This window comes from Bos grunniens, chromosome 29 (genome assembly GCF_055505025.1).
Source record: "Bos grunniens cultivar Pamir isolate PY7600 chromosome 29, Bosgru_T2T1.0, whole genome shotgun sequence".
NCBI classification, from domain to species: domain Eukaryota; kingdom Metazoa; phylum Chordata; class Mammalia; order Artiodactyla; family Bovidae; genus Bos; species Bos grunniens.
Window position 1 is genome coordinate 32878113 of NC_141193.1, and position 22943 is coordinate 32901055.

Below are 22943 nucleotides of genomic sequence, written 5' to 3' on the forward strand. Positions count from 1 at the left end.
ATACTAATAGACTGTATATCATTTATCTCACAATTTCCCAGTTAAAATATTTGAATTAACAGACTGATAAGCAAAGAGGATTATGTTGGATAAAATTGCTTCTTTGTGGTATTTTTATCCCCAATTTACAAATAAACAAACTAAAGCCCAGACAGGTTAACTAACATTTCCAAGTTCACACAACAATCTTGGTAGGTAGAGCCAAGATTTGAACCTACATATTCTAATCCAGAGTACGGGCTGCTTAGGAAGGTCCCTGGGATACTGGCCCCATCTCCCTAAACAAATTGACCTTGGGTTCTTTAAAAAATCGCAAGCCAGGTGTAGAAAGAAGTTTTTTACTTACAACTTTTACACTCTTTGAATTTTGAATCATATGAATTTATTATCAATTCAAGTATTAAAATGAAAAGTTTTACTTTGTAAAGTTTTATTTAATATATCCAAAAAGACAACTTCGAAAAACAACTGATTTAGGGAGACAAGATTATGGAGGGGTGTACTGCTTTCTAATTTATGTATTTTTATAATGATTAAATTTTATATAACAAACAAGTTTACTTTGCAATCAATTTTTAAAAACAAAAATGTTAGAGAAGTTTATAGTACATACATGAAGCAGGATAGTATAAAAGTGAAGTGAAGTCGCTCAGTCGTGTCTGACTCTTAGCGACCCCATGGACTGCAGCCCACCAGGCTCCTCTGTCCATGGGATTTTCCAGGCAAGAGTACTGGAGTGGGGTGCCACTGCCTTCTCCGGGGCAGGATAGTCAGGGGACAGACAAATGGAGAGGCTTCACCTATACCAAGGGACCTGCCTTTTCGGTAGGAGACCCTACCAAAAGCTGCCCAAGACACCAAGGAAGAAAGGGTAAGCAGTTTTACACTGACACAATACGGCCTCAATACAGTTCTGGCCCTATGAGACTGTGCCCTTGGCCCTGATCACCTCGCACCTGCTCCTGACCCTGACCAAGTCAGAAACAAGGGCTAGGGAGGCTGGAGGGATGGAGAAAGCAACCTAAAATATTTAGGTTTCTGTGCCTAAAGTTTTAACATTCAGTGTAGTTAAGAGTTTGAGTTATTTTTGACTAGACACTTTGATCCTGAATTGAGACTTTTTGGTCACAAACTGGTACTTTAAAAAACTTTTGCAGGGAAGACACAGAGTCTGTGTCTCTCCATGCCTAAGATACTCACCAGACACTGGTGGAGACTCCCCACAGTGAAGCAGACAGGAGAAGACCCAGGGGTGATCAGGTACTAGGTAGGGAAGAGTGGGGGAGGTCTAGGCCAGGGGACTGTCAAGGCTGATGGGCTGCTGGGGGACAACGAGACCTGGGTGGTGGGGGCACAGTTCAGGCACTGGAAGAGGAAGGCTTGCTTGGTGGGGAGGAGGAGGGATCCTTAGGGGTTCAGACACCATTAGCAGAAGTACCTGAGGTTCCCCTTATACTTGTCCCCAGGGAGATCCCTGGGACCCCAGGCCTGGTCCCTTGCCCTCAGGGGCTTCCTCCAACCTCTGGAGCCCTCTCCACCTTCTCAGACAAACCCTCTCCACTGTGGGGCATCATCCACCTCCAGGGAATCCTCCACACTTCAAGGCCCCCTCCACCCAGGGAGGTCCTTTAAGCATGAGACAGAGTGGGGAGAAGAAAAGGGCAGGCAGGCTGGAAGCAGCTCCCATGGGGTTTGAGGACCAGGAAACTGCCTGGTGTTCCCCTACCCACTCAGCCCCAGGAACCTCCTGAGGCACCATGCCCAGCCTTCTGCCCTCCAGGGCCTGGTTTCCTAGTCCCTCTGGGCAGTCCTGTGAGGTCCCCCTCATCCCTCCAGGGGCCCAATCAACCCTCTGGACCAGGCTTTCCACCCTCTAAGACCCCTACCCCTGCCCTCCAGGGCCCTCTCTTCCCTCTGGGCCCTTTCCTTCCTCCAGGTTAAGCCGTCCGCCCTCTGGAGCCCTCTGGGTATCCTCAGCCCACATAGGTCTGCCAGGCACAAGAAGGAGGGAAGAGGAGAGGGAGCAATTCCTGAAGGGGGAGTGTCCCTCAGGATGTGGAGGAGCAAGAACCTGTCTAGTGTTCCCCTACCTCCTCAGCCCAGGGAGTCTCCTGGGGACCCAGGCCTGATCCTCCACACCCCCAAACTGGAGGCACAGAATAGGCTCCCTTAGCTGGGTGGAGCGGGGGACACTCCCCATCCCTACCCAGCACCTTTTTTGGAGGCAAGGGTCCTGAATAAGGATGTTCACTCAGTTCAGTTCAGTTCAGTTCAGTCGCTCAGTCGTGTCCAACTCTTTGCAACCCCATGAATTGCAGCACGCCAGGCCTCCCTGTCCATCACCAACTCCTGGAGTTCACTCAAACTCATGTCCATTGAGTCGGTGATGCCATCCAGCCATCTCATCCTCTGTCGTTCCCTTCTCCTCCTGCCCCCAATCCCTCCCAGCGTCAGGGTCTTTTCCAATGACTCAACTCTTCTCATGAGGTGGCAAAAGTATTAGAGTTTCAGCTTTAGCATCAGTCCTTCCAATGAACACCAGGACTGATCACCTTTAGGATGAACTGGCTGGATCTTCTTGCAGTCCAAGGGACTCTCAAGAGTCTTCTCCAACACCACAGTTCAAAAGCATCAATTCTTCAGCGCTCAGCTTTCTTCACAGTCCAACTCTCACATCCACACATGACCACAGGAAAAACCATAGCCTTGACTAGATGGACTTTTGTTGGCAAAGTAATGTCTCTGCTTTTGAATATGCTATCTAGGTTGGTCATAACTTTCCTTCCAAGGAGTAAGTGTCTTTTAATTTCATGGCTGCAATTTCCATCTGCAGTGACTTGGGAGCCCAAAAAAATAAAGTCTGACACTGTTTCCAATGTTTCCCCATCTATTTGCCATGAAGTGATGGGACCAGATGCCATGATCTTCGTTTTCTGAATGTTGAGCTTATTTAAGCCAACTTTTTCACTCTCCTCTTTCACTTTCATCAAGAGGCTTTTTAGTTCTTCTTCACTTTCTGCCATAAGGGTGGTGTCATCTGCATATCTGACATAATTAATATTTCTCCTGGAAATCTTGATTCCAGCTTGTGCTTCAGCCCAGTGTTTCTCATGATGTACTCTGCATATAAGTTAAATAAGCAGGGTGACAATATACAGCCTTGACATACTCCTTTTCCTATTTGGGACCAGTCTGTTGTTCCATGTCCAGTTCTAACTGTTGCTTCCTGACCTGCTTATAGGTTTCTCAAGAGGCAGGTCAGGAGGTCTGGTATTCCCATCTCTTTCACAATCTTCCACAGCTTATTGTGATCCACACAGTCAAAGGCTTTTGGCATAGTCAATAAAGCAGAAATAGATGTTTTTCTGGAACTCTCTTGCTTTTTCCATGATCCAGCAGATGTTGGCAATTCGATCTCAGGTTCCTCTGCCTTTTCTAAAACCAGCTTGATCATCTGGAAACTAATGGTTCATGTATTGCTGAAGCCTGGCTTGGAGAATTTTGAGCATTACTTTACTAGCGTGTGAGATGAGTGCAATTGTGCAGTAGTTTGAGCATTCTTTGGCATTGCCTTTCTTTGGGATTGGAATGAAAACTGACCTTTTCCAGTCCTCTGGCCATTGCTGAGTTTTCCCAATTTACTGGCATATTGAGTGCACCACTTTAACAGCATCATCTTTCAGGATTTGAAAGAGCTCAACTGGAATTCCATCACCTCCACTAGCTTTGTTCATAGTGATATTTTCTAAGGCCCACTTGATTTCACATTCCAGGATGTCTGGTTCTAGGTCAGTGATCACACCATCGTGATTATCTGGGTCATGCAGCTCTTTTTTGTACAGTTTTCCTGTGTATTCCTGCCACCTCTTCTTAATATCTTCTGCTTCTGGTAGGTCCATACCATTTCTGGTAGGTCCTTTATTGTGCCCATCTTTGTATGAAATGTTCCCTTGGTATCTCTAATTTTCTTGAAGAGATCTCTAGTCTTTCCCATTCTGTTGTTTTCCTCTATTTCTTTGCATTGATCACTGAAGAAGGCTTTCGTATCTCTCCTTGCTATTCTTTGTAACTCTGCATTCAGATGCTTATATCTTTCCTTTCCTCCTTTGCTTTGTACTTCTCTTCTTTTCACAGCTATTTGTAAGGCCTCCTCCGACAGCCATTTTGCTTTTTTGCATTTATTTTCCACGGGGATAGTCTGGATCCCTGTCTCCTGTACAATGTCACGAACCTCATTCCATAGTTCATCAGGCACTCTGTCTATCAGATCTAGGCCCTTAAATATACTTCTCACTTCCACTGTATAATCATAAGGGATTTGATTTAGGTCATACCTGAATGGTCTAGTGGTTTTCCCCCACTTTCTTCAATCTACCTAAATCTCACTCCAGCTGTTGTGCCACTGCTTAAACCCTTCCCAACCTAAGCCCAGGATTTTTCTGCCTTTTTTTTTCCTATTGTTGTTATTTGGGGGTTTTTTGAAGAAAAACAAATAAAAGGCATCCAGATTGGAAAAGAGGAAGTAAAACTCTCTTTCTTTGCAGATGATATGATACTATACATAGAAAATCCTAAAGATGCCCCCAGAAAAGTACTAGAGCTAATCAATGGACACAGTAAAATGGCAGGATATAAAATTTATACATAGAAATTCCTTGCATTAATATACACTAAAAAAGAAAAATCAAAAAAAGAAATTAAGGAAATAAGCCCATTCACCATTGTAACAAAAATAATCAAATACCTAGGAATAAACCTAACTAAAGACACAAGAGATTTGTATGCAGAAAACTATGAGACACTGATGAAAGAACTTGAAGATGGCACAGATGAAAAGATATACCATGCTCCTGGATTAGAAGAATTAATATTGTGTAAATGACAAAAGCAATCTACAGAGTCAAACAATCCCTTTCAAACTACCAATGTATTCCTCACAGAACTAGAGCAAAAAAATTCATAATTTGTATGGAAACACAAAAGATCCCAAACAGTGAAAATAATCTTCAGAAAGAAAAATGGAGCTGGAAGAATCTATCTTTCTGACTTCAGACTATACTACAAACCTACAGTCATCCAGACAAAGATGGTACTGGCACAAAAACAGAAATACAGATGAATGGAACAAGATTAAAAGGCCAGAGATAAACTCATGCATCTGTGGTCACCTTATCTTTGACATAAAAGGCAAGAATATACAATGAAGAAAACACAATCTCTTCAGTAAGTGGTACTGGGAAAGCTGGACAGCTACATGTAAAAGAAAGAAACTGGAACACCACCTACCTAACCCTATACACAAAAAATAAACTCCAAATGGATTAAAGATTTAAATATAAGGCCAGAAACTGTAAAGCTCCTAGAGAATAACATACACAGCACACTCCTGGACATAAATCACAGCAAGATCCTCTGTGAACCACCTCCTAGAATAATGGAAATAAAAACAAAAATAAACAAATGGGGTCTAATTAAACTTAAAAGATTTTTTTAAAGCAAAGGAAACTAAATAAAAAGACAACCCTCAGAATGGGAGAAAATAATAGAAAATGAATCAACTGACATAAATCTCCAAAATATACAAGCAGCTTATACAGATCAATACCAGAGAAACAAACAACCCAACTAAAAAATAAGCAGAAGACATAAACAGACATTTCTCCAAAGAAGACATACAGATGGTTATTAAACACATAAAAAGATGTTCAACAATGCTCATTATTAGAGAAATGCAAATCAATACTACAATGGGGTATCACCTCAAACCAGTCAGAAAGGCTATCATCGAACTATAAATGTTGGAGAGGGTGTGAAGCAAAGAAAACCCTCTTGCACTGTTGGTAGGAATGCAAATTGGTACAGGCACTATGGAGAATAGCATGTAGATTCCTTAAAAAACTAGGAATAAAACTACCACATGACCCAATAATCTCACTACTGGGCATACAGCCTGAGAAAAACCACAATTGAAAAAGATACAGGTACCCCAATGTTCATCACAGCACTATTTACAATGATAGGACAGGGAACCAACCTAGATGTCCATCAATAGATGAATGGATAAAGAAGTTGTGGTACATACATACAATGGAATATTACTCAGCCATAAAAAGGAATGGATTTGAGTCAATTCTAATGAGGTGAATGAACCAAGGGTCTATTATACAGAGTGAAGTAAGTCAGAAGGAGAAAAACAAATACCATATATTAATGCATATATATATATGGAATCTAGAAAGATGGTACTGATAAACCTATTTGCAGAGCAGCAATGGAGACACAGACATACATAACAGATTTATGGACACAGTGGGGGAAGGGGAGGAAGGGACAAATTGAAAGAGTTGAAACATTACCATACGTAAAATAGACAGCCAGTGGAATTTGCTATATGACACAGGGAGCTCAAATCCGGTGCTCTGTGATAATCTAGAGGGCTGGGATGGGGTGAGAGGTGGGAAGGAGGTTCCAGAGGGAGGGGACATATGCATACCTATGGCTGATTCATGCTGATGTATGGCAGAAACTAACACAATATTGTAAAGCAATTATCATCCATTTAAAAATAAATTTAAGTAAAAAAATAAAATATATCAGTCAGGATAGTTTAAACTACATCTCAGTAATAAACCAAGACAAAAATTTCAATGAAAAAAGTCTACAACAAATTCTGGAGAGGATGTGGAGAAAAGGCAACCTTCTTGCACTGTTGGTGGGAATGTAAATTGACACAGCCACTGTGGAGAACAATACGGAGATTCCTTAAAAAACTAGGATAAGACTACCATATGATCCAGCAATTGCACTACAAGGCATAGACCAAATCCAAAACCTGACAAAATCATAATTCAAAAAGACACACGTACCCCAATGTTCACTGTAGCACCATTTGTAATAGCTGGGACATGGAAGCAATCTAGATGTCCATCAACAAATGAATGGATGAAGAAGTTGTGTTACATACAAAACAATGGAACATTACTCAGCCATAAAATGGAATACATTTGAGTCAGTTGTAGTGAGGCGGATGAACCTAGAGCCTATTATTATTATACAGAGTGAAGTAAGTCAGATAGAAAAAAACAAATATCGTATATTAATGCATACACATGGAATCTAGAAAAATGGTACTGATGAATCTATCTGCAGGGCAGGAATAGAGGTGCAGAAATAGAGAACACATTTGTGGACACAGTAGGGGAAGGGGAGGGTGGGATGAATAAGAAAGCAGCACTTAAACATATATATTACCATATGTAAAAACAGATAACTAATGATGGGAAGTTGCTGTAAAACAGAGTGTTCTCAATCCAGTGCTCTGTGACAACCTAGAGGGATGGGGTGGAGTGGGGTGGTAGGTGAGAGGGATGTTCAAGAGGGAGGGGACATATGCATATTTATGGCTTGATTCACACTGTTGTATAAAAGAAGCCACCACAACACTGCAAAGCAATTATCCTCCAATTAAAAAAAAATAACCTATCTAAGAGTGACTAAAAAAGCTATGGGATCTGAGTGAGATCTCATTCAGGGGAAGGGAAAGACCTAGCTCAGAGCAATTTAAACAGTCAGTGGAGAGAAACTGTTTTCTGATGCTGACTGTCCCACTCAGTCTACATAGTCTATACCAATTAGAAAAACAGGCTCTTCAGTCGTTAAGTGGTTAGGTAAGGTTCTCTCCATAAAAATAATAAGTGAAGGGATTTAGCTGGGATTACAACTCAAGACTTCAGGTCCTCAATTCTCTGGCCATAAGCAATAGCAGGACAGAAGAGAAAATCAAACTAGGTGGCTGGACACTTGCTCATCTTTTCTAAAGCATTTTGCTTAGGACACACAGTGCTTACTTTGGAGTCAAGTACACTGGGTTTGCTCCCCACACCTCATGCCACTGTCATTGTTGCTGTGCCTTCAGGAAAGTGAGGCTGCAGTAACACACCTCTGGAGTCAGACCTCATTCTGAATCTTGCATCATGTGACGCTTCATATTCTCCACACGGATACTCCCAGTGGCTAACTCAGAGGTTCAAAAACTACATAATGCATGAAAGGCACATTTTGAGGATTCAATAAACAGCAATTATTACACCAATAGTAATTTCCCCCTGAAAATCACAGAAGGATCTAGGTGAGAGAAGGGAGAATGGCACATCTCCAATCTCAGATGAGCCTCTGTCTTAAGTAGCTACCCTGGGGAGTGTATAATGGACAATGTCAGGGTTGGTGGGGGACAGAGACTTCTATTGTACCAGACTTGGAAGGACAATCTAGACAACCAGCTCACCATGAAGTAGGAAGGTTGAGTCATCTCATTCAGGACCTGAATGTTGTCTGTGGTCACGGAGGGAATCCTGGAGCACCAGGCCAGTGAGAAGAGCCAAGGTTCATTGACAAGGTATAAGTTGATACTTATGTTAGCTGCTCTATATTCTCTAGGAAAAATAAAAAGAACCCACAGGAGATTCAGAGTTAATCTCACTCTCATCACCTAAGAGGGAAACAGTCACTATAGTTGCCTACATCACCAGAAGTAGGTGAGAGTAGGACAACCTATGATATGACAGGCAGAATTAACTCATATTGCGATGAGATAAAGGACTGCATTTAATACCTTTGCTACTATGCCAGCAGTAGTATTTTAGTAAATTGGTTTCCTCAAGGAAAGAAAAATGAAGGAGGGAAGAAAGGAGGGGAGGGAGGGAGGAAGGAAAGTGGGGGGGAGGGAAAAAATGGAAAGCCCTAACAAATTCCTAATGGAACTTGTCAATTTCCATGGTATAAATACTCACAATTTGCTCCCATAAGCTGATATGCACCAGCTCCAGTACACTATTGGGCAGCAAACGTACTTACTTCCATCAGAGCACTTACCATCCTCTACTCTATGTGCCTTCCTATCAACCTTCTCAACTTAACTGTAAGCAAATTAAAAGCAAAGACCATGTCTTATTCAACTTTGAATATTCAGTGCATGCATGCTAAGTCACTTCAGTCCTGTCCGACTGTTTGTGACCCTTTGGACTATAGCCCATTAAGCTCCTTTGTCCATGGGATTCCCCAGACAAGAATATTGGAGTGGGTTGCCATGCCCTCCTCCAGGGTATGTTCTCGACCCAGGGATAGAAAACGCATCTCTTAAGTCCCCTGCATTGGCAGGTGAGTTCTTTACCACTAATGCCACCTGGGAACCCTCTGTATATCCAGTGGTGGTGGTGGTGGTGGTTTATGTACCATAATACCTGCCTGCAGAAATACTTAAATGAAGGAATGAATAAATGAATACTAATAAATTAATACAAAATAATTTGAATATTTAAATTTCAAATTTAAAAAAACTTTACAAGCATGAGTAGGGGAGATGGAACACAGTACTTCCCAATGGCAGAATGAAATGTCAGTAAATATTTGTGCACTATCTGTAGAAACAGAAGGACATCTAGTCAAGTTGTCATCAGAGATTAAATTTCTCAGAAAATGCATCATGTAAGCGCCTTCAAAAGACTTTTTAACCCTGAGATGTTATAACATATTGAAAACAGCTCTGCACAAGCCTGGGGTTGAATTCCAGCTCTGTCACATACTAGCTTGGCAATTTCTTAGGCTCAGTGTATAAACCGTAAATAAAAATAACCATACAGCCTTTACAGGAATGCTTGCAATTAGTTACCCAAAATGTTAGATTGTGTCTAAGACAATTCTACAGATCATTTAAAAATAAATTTAAAACCTAAAAATAAGTAAATGTTTTTTAAAGCTAAAAGTTTTTCTTAAACTTTTTTAAATTAACACACAAAAACCAATCACATGTCTGTATGTTAATAAGCATACAGAAATTGAAATGTAAAACAATACTATTTAAATCACACCAAAGAAAATTAAATAATTAGTCATAAACTTTAACAAAATAAATGAGGATCTGAAAATCTGTAAAATCTACAAGTCGCTCAATTGTGTCCAATACTTTGCAACCCAACGGACTACAGCTAGCCAGGCTTCTCTGTTCAAGGAATTCTCCAGGCAAGAAAACTGGAGTTGGTAGCCATTTCCTTCTCCAGGGGATCTTCCTGACTGAGAAATCGAACAAACATCTCTTACATTGCAGGTGGATTCTTTACCATCTGAGCCACCAGGGAAAAAAGAATATGTTTAAAACATGTGCCACAACTACTGAAGCTCAAACACCCTAGAGCCTGTGCTCCACAACAACAGAAGCCATAGTAATGAGAAGCCTGCACACAGCAACTAGAGAACAGCCCCCACTCACAGCAAGTAGAGACAAGCTAGTGCAACAACAAGACCCAGCACAGTCACAAATAAATAAATAAAATTATATAAAAAAATAAGAGAAATCTTTGAGATCTAAGAGCAAGACAAAGAACTTTTAGACTTGACATTAAAAGCATGATTCATAAAGGGTAAAACTGACAAATTAGACTCCATCTAAATTTTAAAATTCTGCTCTGTAGGAGACTCTGTTAAGAGGATGTTACAGTCTAGCCATACTGGGACAGAACATTTATAAATAACATATCCGACAAAGGACTAATACCTATATTATAGAGAGACCTCTCAAAACTCAATTAAAAAAAAAACAAACAAGCGATCCAGTTAGAAAGGACATGAAAAAACATTTCACTGAAGAGGATATACCATTGAGGAATAAGCACATAATTATATGTGCTACATCATTAGCCATCAGAGAATGAAAACTAAAACCACAATGAGATGTCATTACACACTTAAAATGGCTACCAAAAAGTAATGACAATGCCAAAAATTGCTAAGGATATAGAGACTCTGGGTCATTATATACTGCTGACAGGAACATAAAAGTTTCCCCCCAAAAGTCTGGCAGTTTCTCATAAAATTAGACAAGTAATTACCATAACCTAGCAACTATATTTGGAGAAGGCAATGGCACCCCATTCCAGCACTCTTGCCTGGAAAATCCCATGGACGGAGGAGCCTGGTAGGCTGCAGTTCATGGGGTCGCTGAGGGTCAGACACAACTGAGCGACTTCACTTTCACTTTTCACTGTCATGCATTGGAGAAGGAAATGGCAACCCACTCCAGTGTTCTTGCCTGGAGAATCCCATGCACGGGGGAGCCTGGTGGGCTGCTGTCTATGGGGTCACACAGAGTTGGACACGACTGAAGTGACTTAGCAGCAGCAGCAGCAGCAGCAACTATATTCTCAGGTCTTTATTTCATAAAAACAAAAACTTATGCTTACGAGAGAGAATTATTGGAAGACGATTGAAAAGGAAACATTAGGAATCTCTCTCCCCACCTAGACAACAACTTCACTCAAAGAACCTGCCTAATGTAACTCTTTTGGAACTATGGAATCTGTTGAAGGCTTTCAACTTCCAGGGGAGTTTTGGATGGTAAGTTATAGTTAACTTTGGTCGCTTTCATCACCTGGCACAGTAGCAGTTGCAGTACACGAGTCCCTAGTGCACGGCAGCCAGTTGGCCCCATAGTCCTGAGGCAGACTGGACAGTTTGTAGGAACCAAGGTGGGCCAAAAGTATCTTATCCTTCAGATAATAGGAATCTATGGTTTTATGGCTGACTGATGCTTCTACTCACACAGGTGTAGACAGAGTGGGGATGTCATGATTGTTGTACCTCTCCCTATTGTTACAAACCTCTCCCACTGAAGTGACTACCAGGGATTAAAAGGGTCAATACTCTTCCCTCTCCATCGTTCACTTTTTTCCCCTTTTGGAGATGAATGAGAATAAAAACACAATGTACTAAAACTTGGCATGCAGCAAAAGTGGTGATGGTGGGTAAATTCACAGTTTTACACACTTACATTTAAAAGATAATAAAGATCTCAACATCCAAATTTTGCAAATTAAGGAACTAGCAAAAGAAGAATAAATTGATCCAACATAGTGAAAAGAAGAAAATGATAAAGATTAGAGCAGAAATAAATGAATCGTAGAACAGAAAACCAACAGAGAAATTCAATGAATGAACCTGAAGATCAACAAAATTGATAAACCTTTACCTAGATGTACTACTAATAAAAAAAGAGACTTAAATTACTGAAATCAGAAATAAAAATGGGGACATTACTATTTTATAGAAATAAAAAGGATTATAAGAGAGTACTAAGAACAGCTGTATCCCAACAAATTGGATAACCTACATGGACAAATTCCTAGAAACACAAAACCTATTTTGTAATCATGAAGAATTAGATAATGCAAACAAACCTACAATGAATAAGGAGACTGAATCATTAACCAAAAATCTTCCAACAAAGAAAAGTCCTAGACCCATTGCTTTCACTGCTGAATTCCACCAAACATTTCAAGAACTAATACCAACTCATTAGGATGGCTATGTAAAGAAAAAGAAAAAACAAAACCAGAAATCAACAAGAATGTGGAGGATGTAAAGAAATTAAAACTCCTGTGTACTATTGGTTGTTGTGGAGAACAGTATGGCTGTTTCTCAAAAAGTTAAAAATAGAATTACCATAAGATCCAGCAAGTCTGCTTAATAGATATACTGCAAAAATAACTGAAAGAAGGGTCTTGAAAGTGAAAGTGAAGTTGCTCAGTCATGTCCGACTCTTTGTGACCCCGTGGACTTTAGCCCACCAGGCTCCTCCATCCATGGGATTCTCCAGGCAAGAATACTGGAGTGAGTTGCCATTTCCTTCTCCAGGGGATCTTTCCAACCCAAGGATCAAACCCAGGTCTCCTGCATTGCAGGCAGACGCTTTAACCTTTGAGCCACCAGGAAAGCATGACCATATATATTTGTAATATTCATATTCATAGCAGCATTATTCACTCTAACTAGGGCTTCCCTGGTGGCTCAGATGGTAAAGAATCTGCCTGTAATGAGGGAGACCTGGGTTTGATCCCTGGGTTGGGAAGATCCCCTGGAGAAGTGCATGGCAACCCACTCCAGTATTACGGCCTGGAGAACCCCCATGGAGAGAGATGCCTGGCAGGCTACAGTCCATGGGGTTGCAATGAATCAGACATGACTAAGTGACTAAGCTCAACTCAGCACTGCACATAATATGGAAGCAATTCAAGTGTTCATCAACTGATGAATAAATAAGCAAATTGTGGTATATACATGCAATGAAATATTATTTAGCCTTCAAATAGAAGGAAATTCTGCAAAGGACGGATTTAACATGGATGAACCTTGAGCACTTTATTCAAAGCAAAATAAGCCACTTATAAAAAGACAAATATCTGTATGATTCAACTTATATAAGTCAAAACAAGAGAGAGAGATAGCAGGTTTCCAGGATCTGGGGTGGAGGAGTTGGTAGGGATATTATTGTTTAATGAGTATAGAATTTTGAGTATACAAGATGAAAAGGTAGATTGATGGCAGGAATGGTTGTACAATGTAATCAATGTATATTAAAATGATTAATTAAGATAGCACATTTTACATTATGTGTATTTTTACCATGGTTAAAACATTTTTAAATGACTAAAATCTGTTACATTCACATGAAAACCTGTACACAAATATCAAAACAGATTTATTTATAGTAACTCATAAACAACCAGACAGCCTTATGTTGATGAATGATTAAACAAATTTCAGTACATCCATACAATGGAATACTACTCAGCAATGAAAAACAATAAACTATTGATACATGCAATAACCTGGATAACTCTCAAAGGGAACTACATTGAATGAAAAAAAGCCAATAACAACTGTTTACATATTTTATGATTCTATTTATATTATATTCTCAAAAGGACAAAATAATAAAAGTGGAGACTAAATTAGTGATTGCAAAGAGTTAGGGTTTGAGGTGAGGGGAAGCAGAAGGAAGTAAGAGGAGTGTGGTTATAAGAGAGAAACAATAGGAATACTTCTGGTGATGAAACCAGTGTGTCTTGGTTGTGGCATGTAACCCTACACGTGTAATAAAACCCTACACATGTAATAAAACTGCACAGCACTATATATACAAAACACATACAAAAGGATATAAGCAAAGCTGGGGAAATCTGAATAATACTGGTGGCTTGCATTGACTCCAATACCTTGGTTTTGGTATTGTACTAAAATTTTTACCATTGGAGTAAACAGGATAAAAGGTATACAGCATCATTTTGTATTATTTCTTATAAGTTAGCATGCAATTATCTCAAAAGTTTAATTTAAACTTTAAATCTAAACTTAATTTAATCTTAAATGTTTAATTTTAAAAATATTACTGATAATTTTAAAAATATAATAAAAATGTACTCTGGGGTTTATAACTAAAGTATTATTCATCACAACAACAGCACAAAGGACAGCAGATAGTCAATGGAATTAAGATTATAATGTTCTATACTCTATGTTGTAGAAAAATTATCCAAAGGTGAATTTTAATAAGGTAAGGATACTTCTTATAATTTCTAGAGCAACTAGTAAAAAAATAATTCAAAAATGTAAAAAGTCAATAGAGAAGATAGGAAATAATCAATGAACTTAAAAAATTCAAAGTCAGGAAAAGAATGACCAAATAACCAATCTAGAATAAAGAGGACAAATAGGGGAAATGGCAAGATGTAATATAAACCTAAGTATATTCATTTGTAAACTAAATATTAATGGGTCAGATATTCCCACTGAAAAGCAGAGATTGTCCCACTAAATATAAAAGCAAGAACCAATAATATTCTATTTATAATAGATATGGGCTTCCCTTGTGGCTCAGCTGGTAAAGAATCCACCTGCAATGTGGGAGACCTGGCTTTGATCCCTGGGTTGGGAAGATCCCCTAGAGAAGGGGAAGGCTACCCACCCCAGGATTCTGGCCTGGAGAATCCCATGGACTGTATAGTCCATGGGGTCGCAAAGAGTCGGACACAACTGAGGGACTTTCACTTTCACTTTATCAGAGATATACCTTATTTTTAAAAACCTTTTTATTTTGTATTCAGGTATGGCTGATTAACAATGTTGTGATAGTTTCAGGTAAACAGCAAAGGGACTCAGTCATACATACACATGCATCCATTCTCCCCCAAACTCCCATCCTGACTGGAAGGTTCAAGATGCCATATAACACTGAGCAGAGTTCTGTGTGCTCTACAGTAAGTCCTTGTTGCTTATGCATTTTAAATACAGCAGTATGTACATGTTCATCCTAAATTCCCTAACTACCCCTTCCCCCTATTTTTCCCCCGGCAACCATAAGTTTGTTCTCTAAGTCTTTGAGAAAGAGATGTACTTTAAATATAAAGACACAAAGCAGTTCAAAGACAAAGAACAAAAAAAATAAATGCCACAGAAACACTAATTATAAGAAAGCCAGTGTGGCAATATTAATAAAAGCAATCTTTAGGCAAGAATTATAACCAGCAAGAAGGGACATTTCATAATGAAAGGATGGTAATAAACCCATGAAAAAAATCTAACAATTCTAAATGCAAATACACATTAAAAAAAGAGTTTAAAATATGAGAAGCCAAACAACCACAATAATCACAATAACAACAAACACAGCCAAAGGGAGAAATACAGAAACCAACAGTCAGCTGGAAATATTACATCCCCTTTTCTATAACTTACAGATGAGGCACAGGAAGCCCTTAATTTCTCTCTGACTGAACAGGTTGCTCCCAGAAGGAAGAAGGCAGAAGTCATAGTCTAATCTCCTTGTCAACATGATATCTACATCTTCTCTAAATAGAACAATAATATTTGCTAGAAAGAGAGGTCTTTATATACAGAATATGTTCTTTAATGGATGTTCCTGGTTGATTACTTTTTATTATATATTTTGTAAATAAATACAGAATGTGGATTTATGAGGTATGGATCCCTGGACAAGGTGACAAAAGCTATGCAAGTCTCTGGGAGTATTAAATGCAAATGTTTTATAACTCAAATGTTCTCCTTCAAAGTGAAATAACCCCATAAAAACACATTTGGAGCCTGTATCTATTACTGTGAGCCATAGGGTATGTGTCCAATAAAGGAAGAAACCTACAAAGTTGAAATCAATGTCTCTGACCTCTCCTTTCTTTGTCTGAGCCTCCTGACTGCCTTCTGTACCTTTGAAATTAATAATAAAACTTAATAGTAAGTTCTCTGATGTGTATGAGTTTGATTTGCAATCTAATGCTTTGTGTTAACTCCACAGAAAAAGCAGGAGGAAAATACAGTATAAAATACTTAAAAAGACTATTAACCAATTTAAATTGTATATTTTGGAAATTAAGCCCACCCCTGTTGGAATCATTTGTGTTTATTTTTTCCCAGTCTGTAGGTTGTCATTTTGTTTTCTTTATGGTTTCCTTTGCTGTGCAAAAGCTTTTAAGTTTGATTAGACCACTTGATTTTCTAATAGGACTCAGGATATGACTGATCCCTCTTAAAGTCTGATGTCAGCTGATACTATTCCCATATAACTATGGCCAAGGAATAACTTATAAAAATTACTAGTAAAAGAATTAACACTGGGGAATCTGTCAAACCTATATTTAAACCTCAGTGTGGTCCCCCACTGACCAACTATATGGACTTTGGGGAAATATTAACCCTAACCTTCCTGACCTTTTCCTCCTTAGAGACAAGATTCCTCAGTTGAAACATGGCGGGTGATGCTAATTTATAGGGCACAGCATGTAACGATGTTGATGATAAAACAACAGGTAACATTTACTGTGTTCATATATTTGCCCATCACTTTGTTCTGTGCATATATGTAGTATGTCACTTAATCTTTTAACCATTCCATCAGGTTATTGTTATCCTTAATTTACAAATGAGAAAACTGATTATTAAAACTTTTCCAAAGTCAAAGTGTAGCTGATGGGTAAGCTACAGAATTTTAAAAAGAGCCTGTGGTTAACCAATGGAACTTGACACATAATAAAGGCTCAGTAAGTGAAAGTTATTATAATTATTTTTCAACTACTAGATTCATCTAAATTATGATTAGCAGAGAAAGAAATCACCTTGGAGTCATTTTTTCTTTGATAAAAAGTTGAAAGGAATAGACATACACTCAAAATAAGAGAAATAGTTGGGCAAAGAGAAATCTTCTAAATAGGAAAGAGAGGTAAAACATGTATAATTTTCTAATGCTGAAAGAAAAAGATATACATATTTTATGATCAACTCCCCCATAGCCAAAGAGGCTGGAAAAGCCAGAACATGAAAAGAGGTAAATCCAATAGCCTAGCTCATGACCTGAGATACAAAAATGAATCTAAAGGAATTTCTGTAGCTCAAAGAGATTTTGGAGATATGGAGATACATATGTATATCTGGACAAAACACATATATATGTTCAGTCTCTGAAGCATTTAGAATCATCTGAAAAGAACTTTCAGATATACAAGCTGGATTTAGAAAAGGCAGAGGAACCACAGATCAAATTGCCAACATCCACTGGATCACAGAAAAAGCAAGCGAATTCCAGAAAAACATCTACTTCTGCTTTATTGATTATGTTAAAGCCTTTGACTGTGTGGATCACAAAAAAAATGTGGAAAATTCTTCAAGACATGGGGAATACCAGACCATCTAACCTGCCTCCTGAGAAACTTGTATGTGGGTCAAGAAGCAACAGTTAGAACCAGACATGGAACAATGGACTGGTTCCAAATTGGGAAAGGAGTACGTCAAGACTGTATACTGTCACCCTGCTTATTTAACTTATATGCAGAGTACATCATGCAAAATGCCGGACTGGATGAAGCACAAGCAGGACCAAGATTGTCGAGAAAAATATCAACAACCTCAGATATTCAGATGACACGATTCCAATGGCAGAAAATAAAGAGGAACTAACAGCCTCTTGATGAGTGTCAAAGAGGAAAGTGAAAAAGCTACATTAAAACTCAACATTCAAAATACTAAGATTATGGTATCCCATCCCATCACTTAATGACAAATAGATGGGGAAAAAGTGGAAACAGGCTGATTTTATTTTATTGGGCTCCAAAAGCATCGCAGATGGTGACTGTGGTCATGAAATTAAAAGACACTTGCTCCTTGGAAGAGAAGATATGACAAACCTAGACAGTGCATTAAAAAGCAGAGACATCATTTTGCCAAGAAAGGTCTGTATAGTTAAAGCTATGGTTTTTCCAGTAGTCACATATGAATGTGAGAGTTGGACCATAAAGAAGGCTGAATGCCAAAGACCTGATGCTTTCAAACTGTGATGCTGGAGAAGGCTCTTGAGAGTCCCTTGAACAACAAGGAGATCAAACCAGTCAATCCTAAAGGAAAGTGAAAGTCACTCAGTCATGTCCGACTCTTTGTGACCCCATGACTACACAGTCCATGGAATTCTCCAGGCCAGATCCCTGGAGTGGGTAGCCTTTCCCTTCTCCAGGGGATCTTCTCAATCCAGGGATCAAACCCAGGTCTCCCACGTTGCAGGCGGATTCTTTACCAGCTGAGCCACAAGGGAAGCCCAAGAATACTGGAGTGGGTAGCCTATCCCTTCTCTAGTGCATCTTCCCTACTCAGAAACTGCACTGGGGTCTCCTGCATTGCAGGCGGATTCTTTACCAACTGAGCTATGAGGGAATCCCCTATCCTAAAGGAAATCAACCTGAATATTCACTGGAAGAATTGATGCTGAAGTTAAAGTTTCAATACTTTGACCACCTGATGCAAAGAGCCAACACAATGGAAAAGATGCTGATGCTAGGAAAGACTGAAGGCAGTAGAAGAGGGTAACAGAGGATGAGATGGCTGGATGGCATCACTGACTTAATGGACACAAGTCTGCGCAAACACCAGGAGACAGTGAAGGACAGGAAAGTCTGGCGTGCTGCAGTCTATGGGGTCACAGAGAGTAAGACATGACTTAGTGACTGAACAACAACGACACAGGGACTAATGTAAGCAGTGACTATCAATAATTAAATCTGAAAAAGTCACCATTTTATTCTCAGGTGCTTTTAATTCTGAAAACTCTGTCTCTGACTATGTAATTATAAATGTGGTGATGGAGAATTTCAGTTTCTTCTCATGCTTGGCTGTTTTAAGGGTTTTTCTAATAATGATTTAATTATGTTTCAAATTATATCTATGAGAAATCTGGCTATCTGGATTACAAAGTTATTTATTAGGTACTTCAATCCATCTGGTAATGGCAGAAGGAAATCAACCACTTTTTGAGTTCTTACTTTTCAGTGATCACTTTATATAACAACAAAAACACCAAGCACACAAAAGGGTGTGCTGAATGAGAGACTGAAGCATAAAGGAGAAGGGGCTGAAGAGCACGTTCCAGGAACAGAGTGTAACTTTGATAAATGTTTGTTGGCACAGAGTGAGGGAAGGATAAGAAGATGAAGACAGGGGATTCCAGAAAGATAACTACACACGGAAATCCTGAGATGGGAGGAGGAACCTACGTAGCTTGGCTGGGATGCAGATTTCCTGCAAGTAAGGCAATACGTGCTGAGGAAAGTGTGGTCAAACGCTTACCTCATCCCATTGTAGAACAAGTTCTTGTAGTCAACATTTATTCTAGTGATATTTTCTTTTGTGAGGCGTTCAACAGAGTGTAACCGGCTCACTTGCTGAAAACCAGGAGCTTTTTTCTTGACATACTCCCTTTCAAAACCTGGCAACCAAAAAATCTGTAAGGAGAAACAGGAAGTCTTTCAGAGGATAATCAGCTGTCTAGGTACAAACAGACCCTACGTAGAATGGAAGGAGCCCCATTCCAGCATAGGTAACAGTTTATAAGGAGCAGACAGATTCTAGACCTTAGTGAAAGAGTCAACCTCACTAATACTGTCTAATGAATTCTTATAAAGGGGCTTTCACCAGGGTTGCTCTGGAGCTGAGTTTTCCCAGTTAACATCATGGAACCAAGGGTCCTCCGTGTCACCACACTAGCTAAAGTAGGTATGGAAGAAAGGTTAGAATCATAAACTCCTCCTCTGACTGATACTAAAAATCATCTTTGTGAGAGGTCATTTCCTGCCAACAGGGAAGGCTATTATGACTCATCTGTGGAAATAGTTCTATTTGCAAAAAAAACCCACATATGTGATTCTTTCATAGCATTCTTCCATATTCTGAGAATTTGACATTTGGAATGACTGCCCAAATGCAGAGTAGCTTCTGAAAAACATGATGAACAAATCTCTGCTCAAATAAGAACCAGATGTCCTTTCTATATTATTAATGAAAGCCAAGTCCTCAAAGTCTTAAGTGTTCCATACCCAGGCCTTCTAATGTATGTTGGTGATGGTGCAGGTCACATCATACAGCCATTAAACACATATTCCCTTTTAACAGAAGGGTGACATTTCATTTGGCTTTGAATAACAAACAGACTCAATGTTTTCCCCTACTGATACAAATTTAACGGGGTCATTCTTTAGATTGCCAAATATAGCTGCATAAAATAGTCATCTTCATTTTTATAGGGAGCAAAATTATTTAAGGATCCCAAGGAAGCGCTACAAGGTAGGTTAGATTCAACTGCTATTGTCGTGGGACACGCGACCCACCCACCAACCTCTACCATAAATACTGAGATAAACATACCAGACGTTGCTCAATCTGAGAGTCAAGGATTGTGCTTACTACATGGTGGACATACAAAGCTCTGAGAGAATGATTTGGTGCAGGGCCATAAAGATCAAAGATCACAAACTTTTTTTCCTTCTGTGCAAGTTCCAATAATTCAGTTAGCTTTGGAATCTTCTGATTTCCTGCTCTTTCCCTGTCAGCCTCTGATAAGGGTTTCATACCAAAAAATGGTTTGATCTAAAAACACATAAGAGAAAACATTGGCTCCCATCAAAAGCATTTTCCAATTCTCCTGCTTTTAGCCCCACACCAATTACCATTTTAACCTACCCATCAGGCCCTTTGTAATATTGGTCCTGAGATAAGAGTTGCCAAGAAGAGAAATTAAATGTAATCTCCATAGGTAATCATGGTATTTGGAATGCTTTATTCTATATTGTAGAACCTATATTGTTGATTTATTCTATATTGTTGTATTTGCACTGAAGGTCTCCTCATGTTCTTGTCTTAAACTTCCTTTTCAATCTTTTTTCTGTAACTCTCCTCAAAGTATTACAATTCCTTTTTAGTCACATGCTTCCCACACATTCTCTCACTGTTCTGGTTTTGTGTAATGGAAAGAAAGCAGGCTTTGTCTTCAGACTGAACTGGACTCAATTCAGTCCATTTATCCACCTGTTAAAAACCCTACCCTCAAATTGCAAAACCCAGTTCAAATGCTACCAACTTCATGAAGTGCCCACTTAAATATTCCTAAACTAAAGAGACTTCAATGCTGTTAAACCACAGTGAACAATTTTTATGCCTTTGTAATTGCATGTCTCATCCTGTCTTCTACTCATTTGTATATATCCTAGATCAGATTCAAATCCCAGCTTCATGTACTTCTTGCTGTGCAACACTGGTAAAACTATTTAAAATTTCTAAGTTTTCATTATCCTGATATAAGATGGAGAAGGGGAGAGTAATATGTGTATTTCTAGGATTATTTTGAAGATCAACAATAATAAAATATTTACCAGGCCTAGCAGCATGTCCAGTACACAGAGAAGCACACAGTTCATAATAGTTTCTCACTCTCTACTGCTTCTACTGGAGGGCAACTCCCTAATGGTAGGCACTGTCATAATTTCTTCACCATACACAGCATTTTATTTTATTCCTCAGTCCATACATGTATTAGCTATATTAATATAGCTACTTTTATTGTCATTTGCCAACTTTAGATCATTTGTGTGTAAAGTCAGTGATTAAACACTGTCTCTCAGGAGAAAGACACAGTAGCTACACCCCACATATTCCCAAGACTAAAACAATATTTTTCTCTATACAACTTTATCTTCTCTCTCCTTCCCACCATATTTCTTTTACTTCCTTTACTTCCTAAGCAACCTGTCCTTTCTCACCTTTTTCTCAAGAAAGAATCAATCACACTGAACATTGTTCCCATGCTATACCTGAAAGCAGATTATAAGTGTAGAATTAAACCCTTCTACATCTGAGTTGAGGTCTATAATTAAAGGTTTTCTTAATCCTCAGGAAAAACAAAAATTTGCTTTGAAATACAACATTTTGTTAGATTCTATCAGATCTAGACCAACTGATTCACTTAATTGTTAGAACTTTGTGTGGGGAAAAAAAATTGTTAAAAGAACAGGATGGGAAAGATCAAGAAAGGATTTAAATAGCCCAGCTGTGCATAATTTGTTCAAAGTCCTGGAATGACTTAAAAAAAAAATAAGAAATGCACTATCAGTTCAGCCCAGTTCAGTCACTCAGTCGTGCCCGACTCTTTGCGACCCCGGCAATCTGGATTCCAGCTTGTGCTTCTTCCAGCCCAGCGTTTCTCATGATGTACTCTGCATATAAGTTAAATAAGCAGGGTGACAATATACAGCCTTGACGTACTCATTTTCCTATTTGGAACCAGTCTGTTGTTCCATGTCCAGTTTTAACTGTTGCTTCCTGACCTGCATATAGTTTTCTCAAGAGGCGGGTCAGGTGGTCTGGTATTCCCATCTCTTGAAGAATTTTTCACAGTTTATTGTGATCCACACAGTCAAAGGCTTTGACATAGTCAATAAAGCAGAAATAGATTTTTTTCTGGAACTCTCTTGCTTTTTCCATGATCCAGCAGATGTTGGCAATTTGATCTCTGGTTCCTCTGCCTTTTCTAAAGCACTTGAACATCTGGAAGTTCACAGTTCACATATTGCTGAAGCCTGGCTTGGAGAATTTTGAGCATTACTTTACTAGCGTGTGAGATGAGTGCAATTGTGCGGTAGTTTGAGCATTCTTTGGCATTGACTTTCTTTGGGATTGGAATGAAAACTGACCTTTTCCAGTCCTGTGGCCACTGTTGAGTTTTCCAAATTTGCTGGCATATTGAGTGCAGCACTTTCACAGCATCATCTTTCAGGATTTGAAACAGCTCA

General features: G+C 39.1%; 1 protein-coding gene across 18 annotated transcripts in view; it reads right to left on the minus strand.

Moving 5' to 3' along the window:
- Nucleotides 1-22943, minus strand: part of LOC147342476 (glycerophosphodiester phosphodiesterase 6-like) — a 173941-nt gene that overhangs the window by 32410 nt on the left and 118588 nt on the right. For 13 of the 18 annotated variants that reach the window (XM_086385725.1, XM_086385739.1, XM_086385726.1 and 10 more), the window contains 3 exons: nt 20524-20745; nt 19450-19604; nt 8285-8432 (listed from right to left, as the gene is read on the minus strand). In XM_086385725.1, the coding sequence (XP_086241851.1) occupies nt 8285-8432; nt 19450-19604; nt 20524-20745 (525 nt within the window). The remainder of the gene's footprint in view (nt 1-8284; nt 8433-19449; nt 19605-20523; nt 20746-22943) is intronic. The other 5 variants (XM_086385735.1, XM_086385734.1, XM_086385736.1 and 2 more) reach the window with 1 other exon arrangement.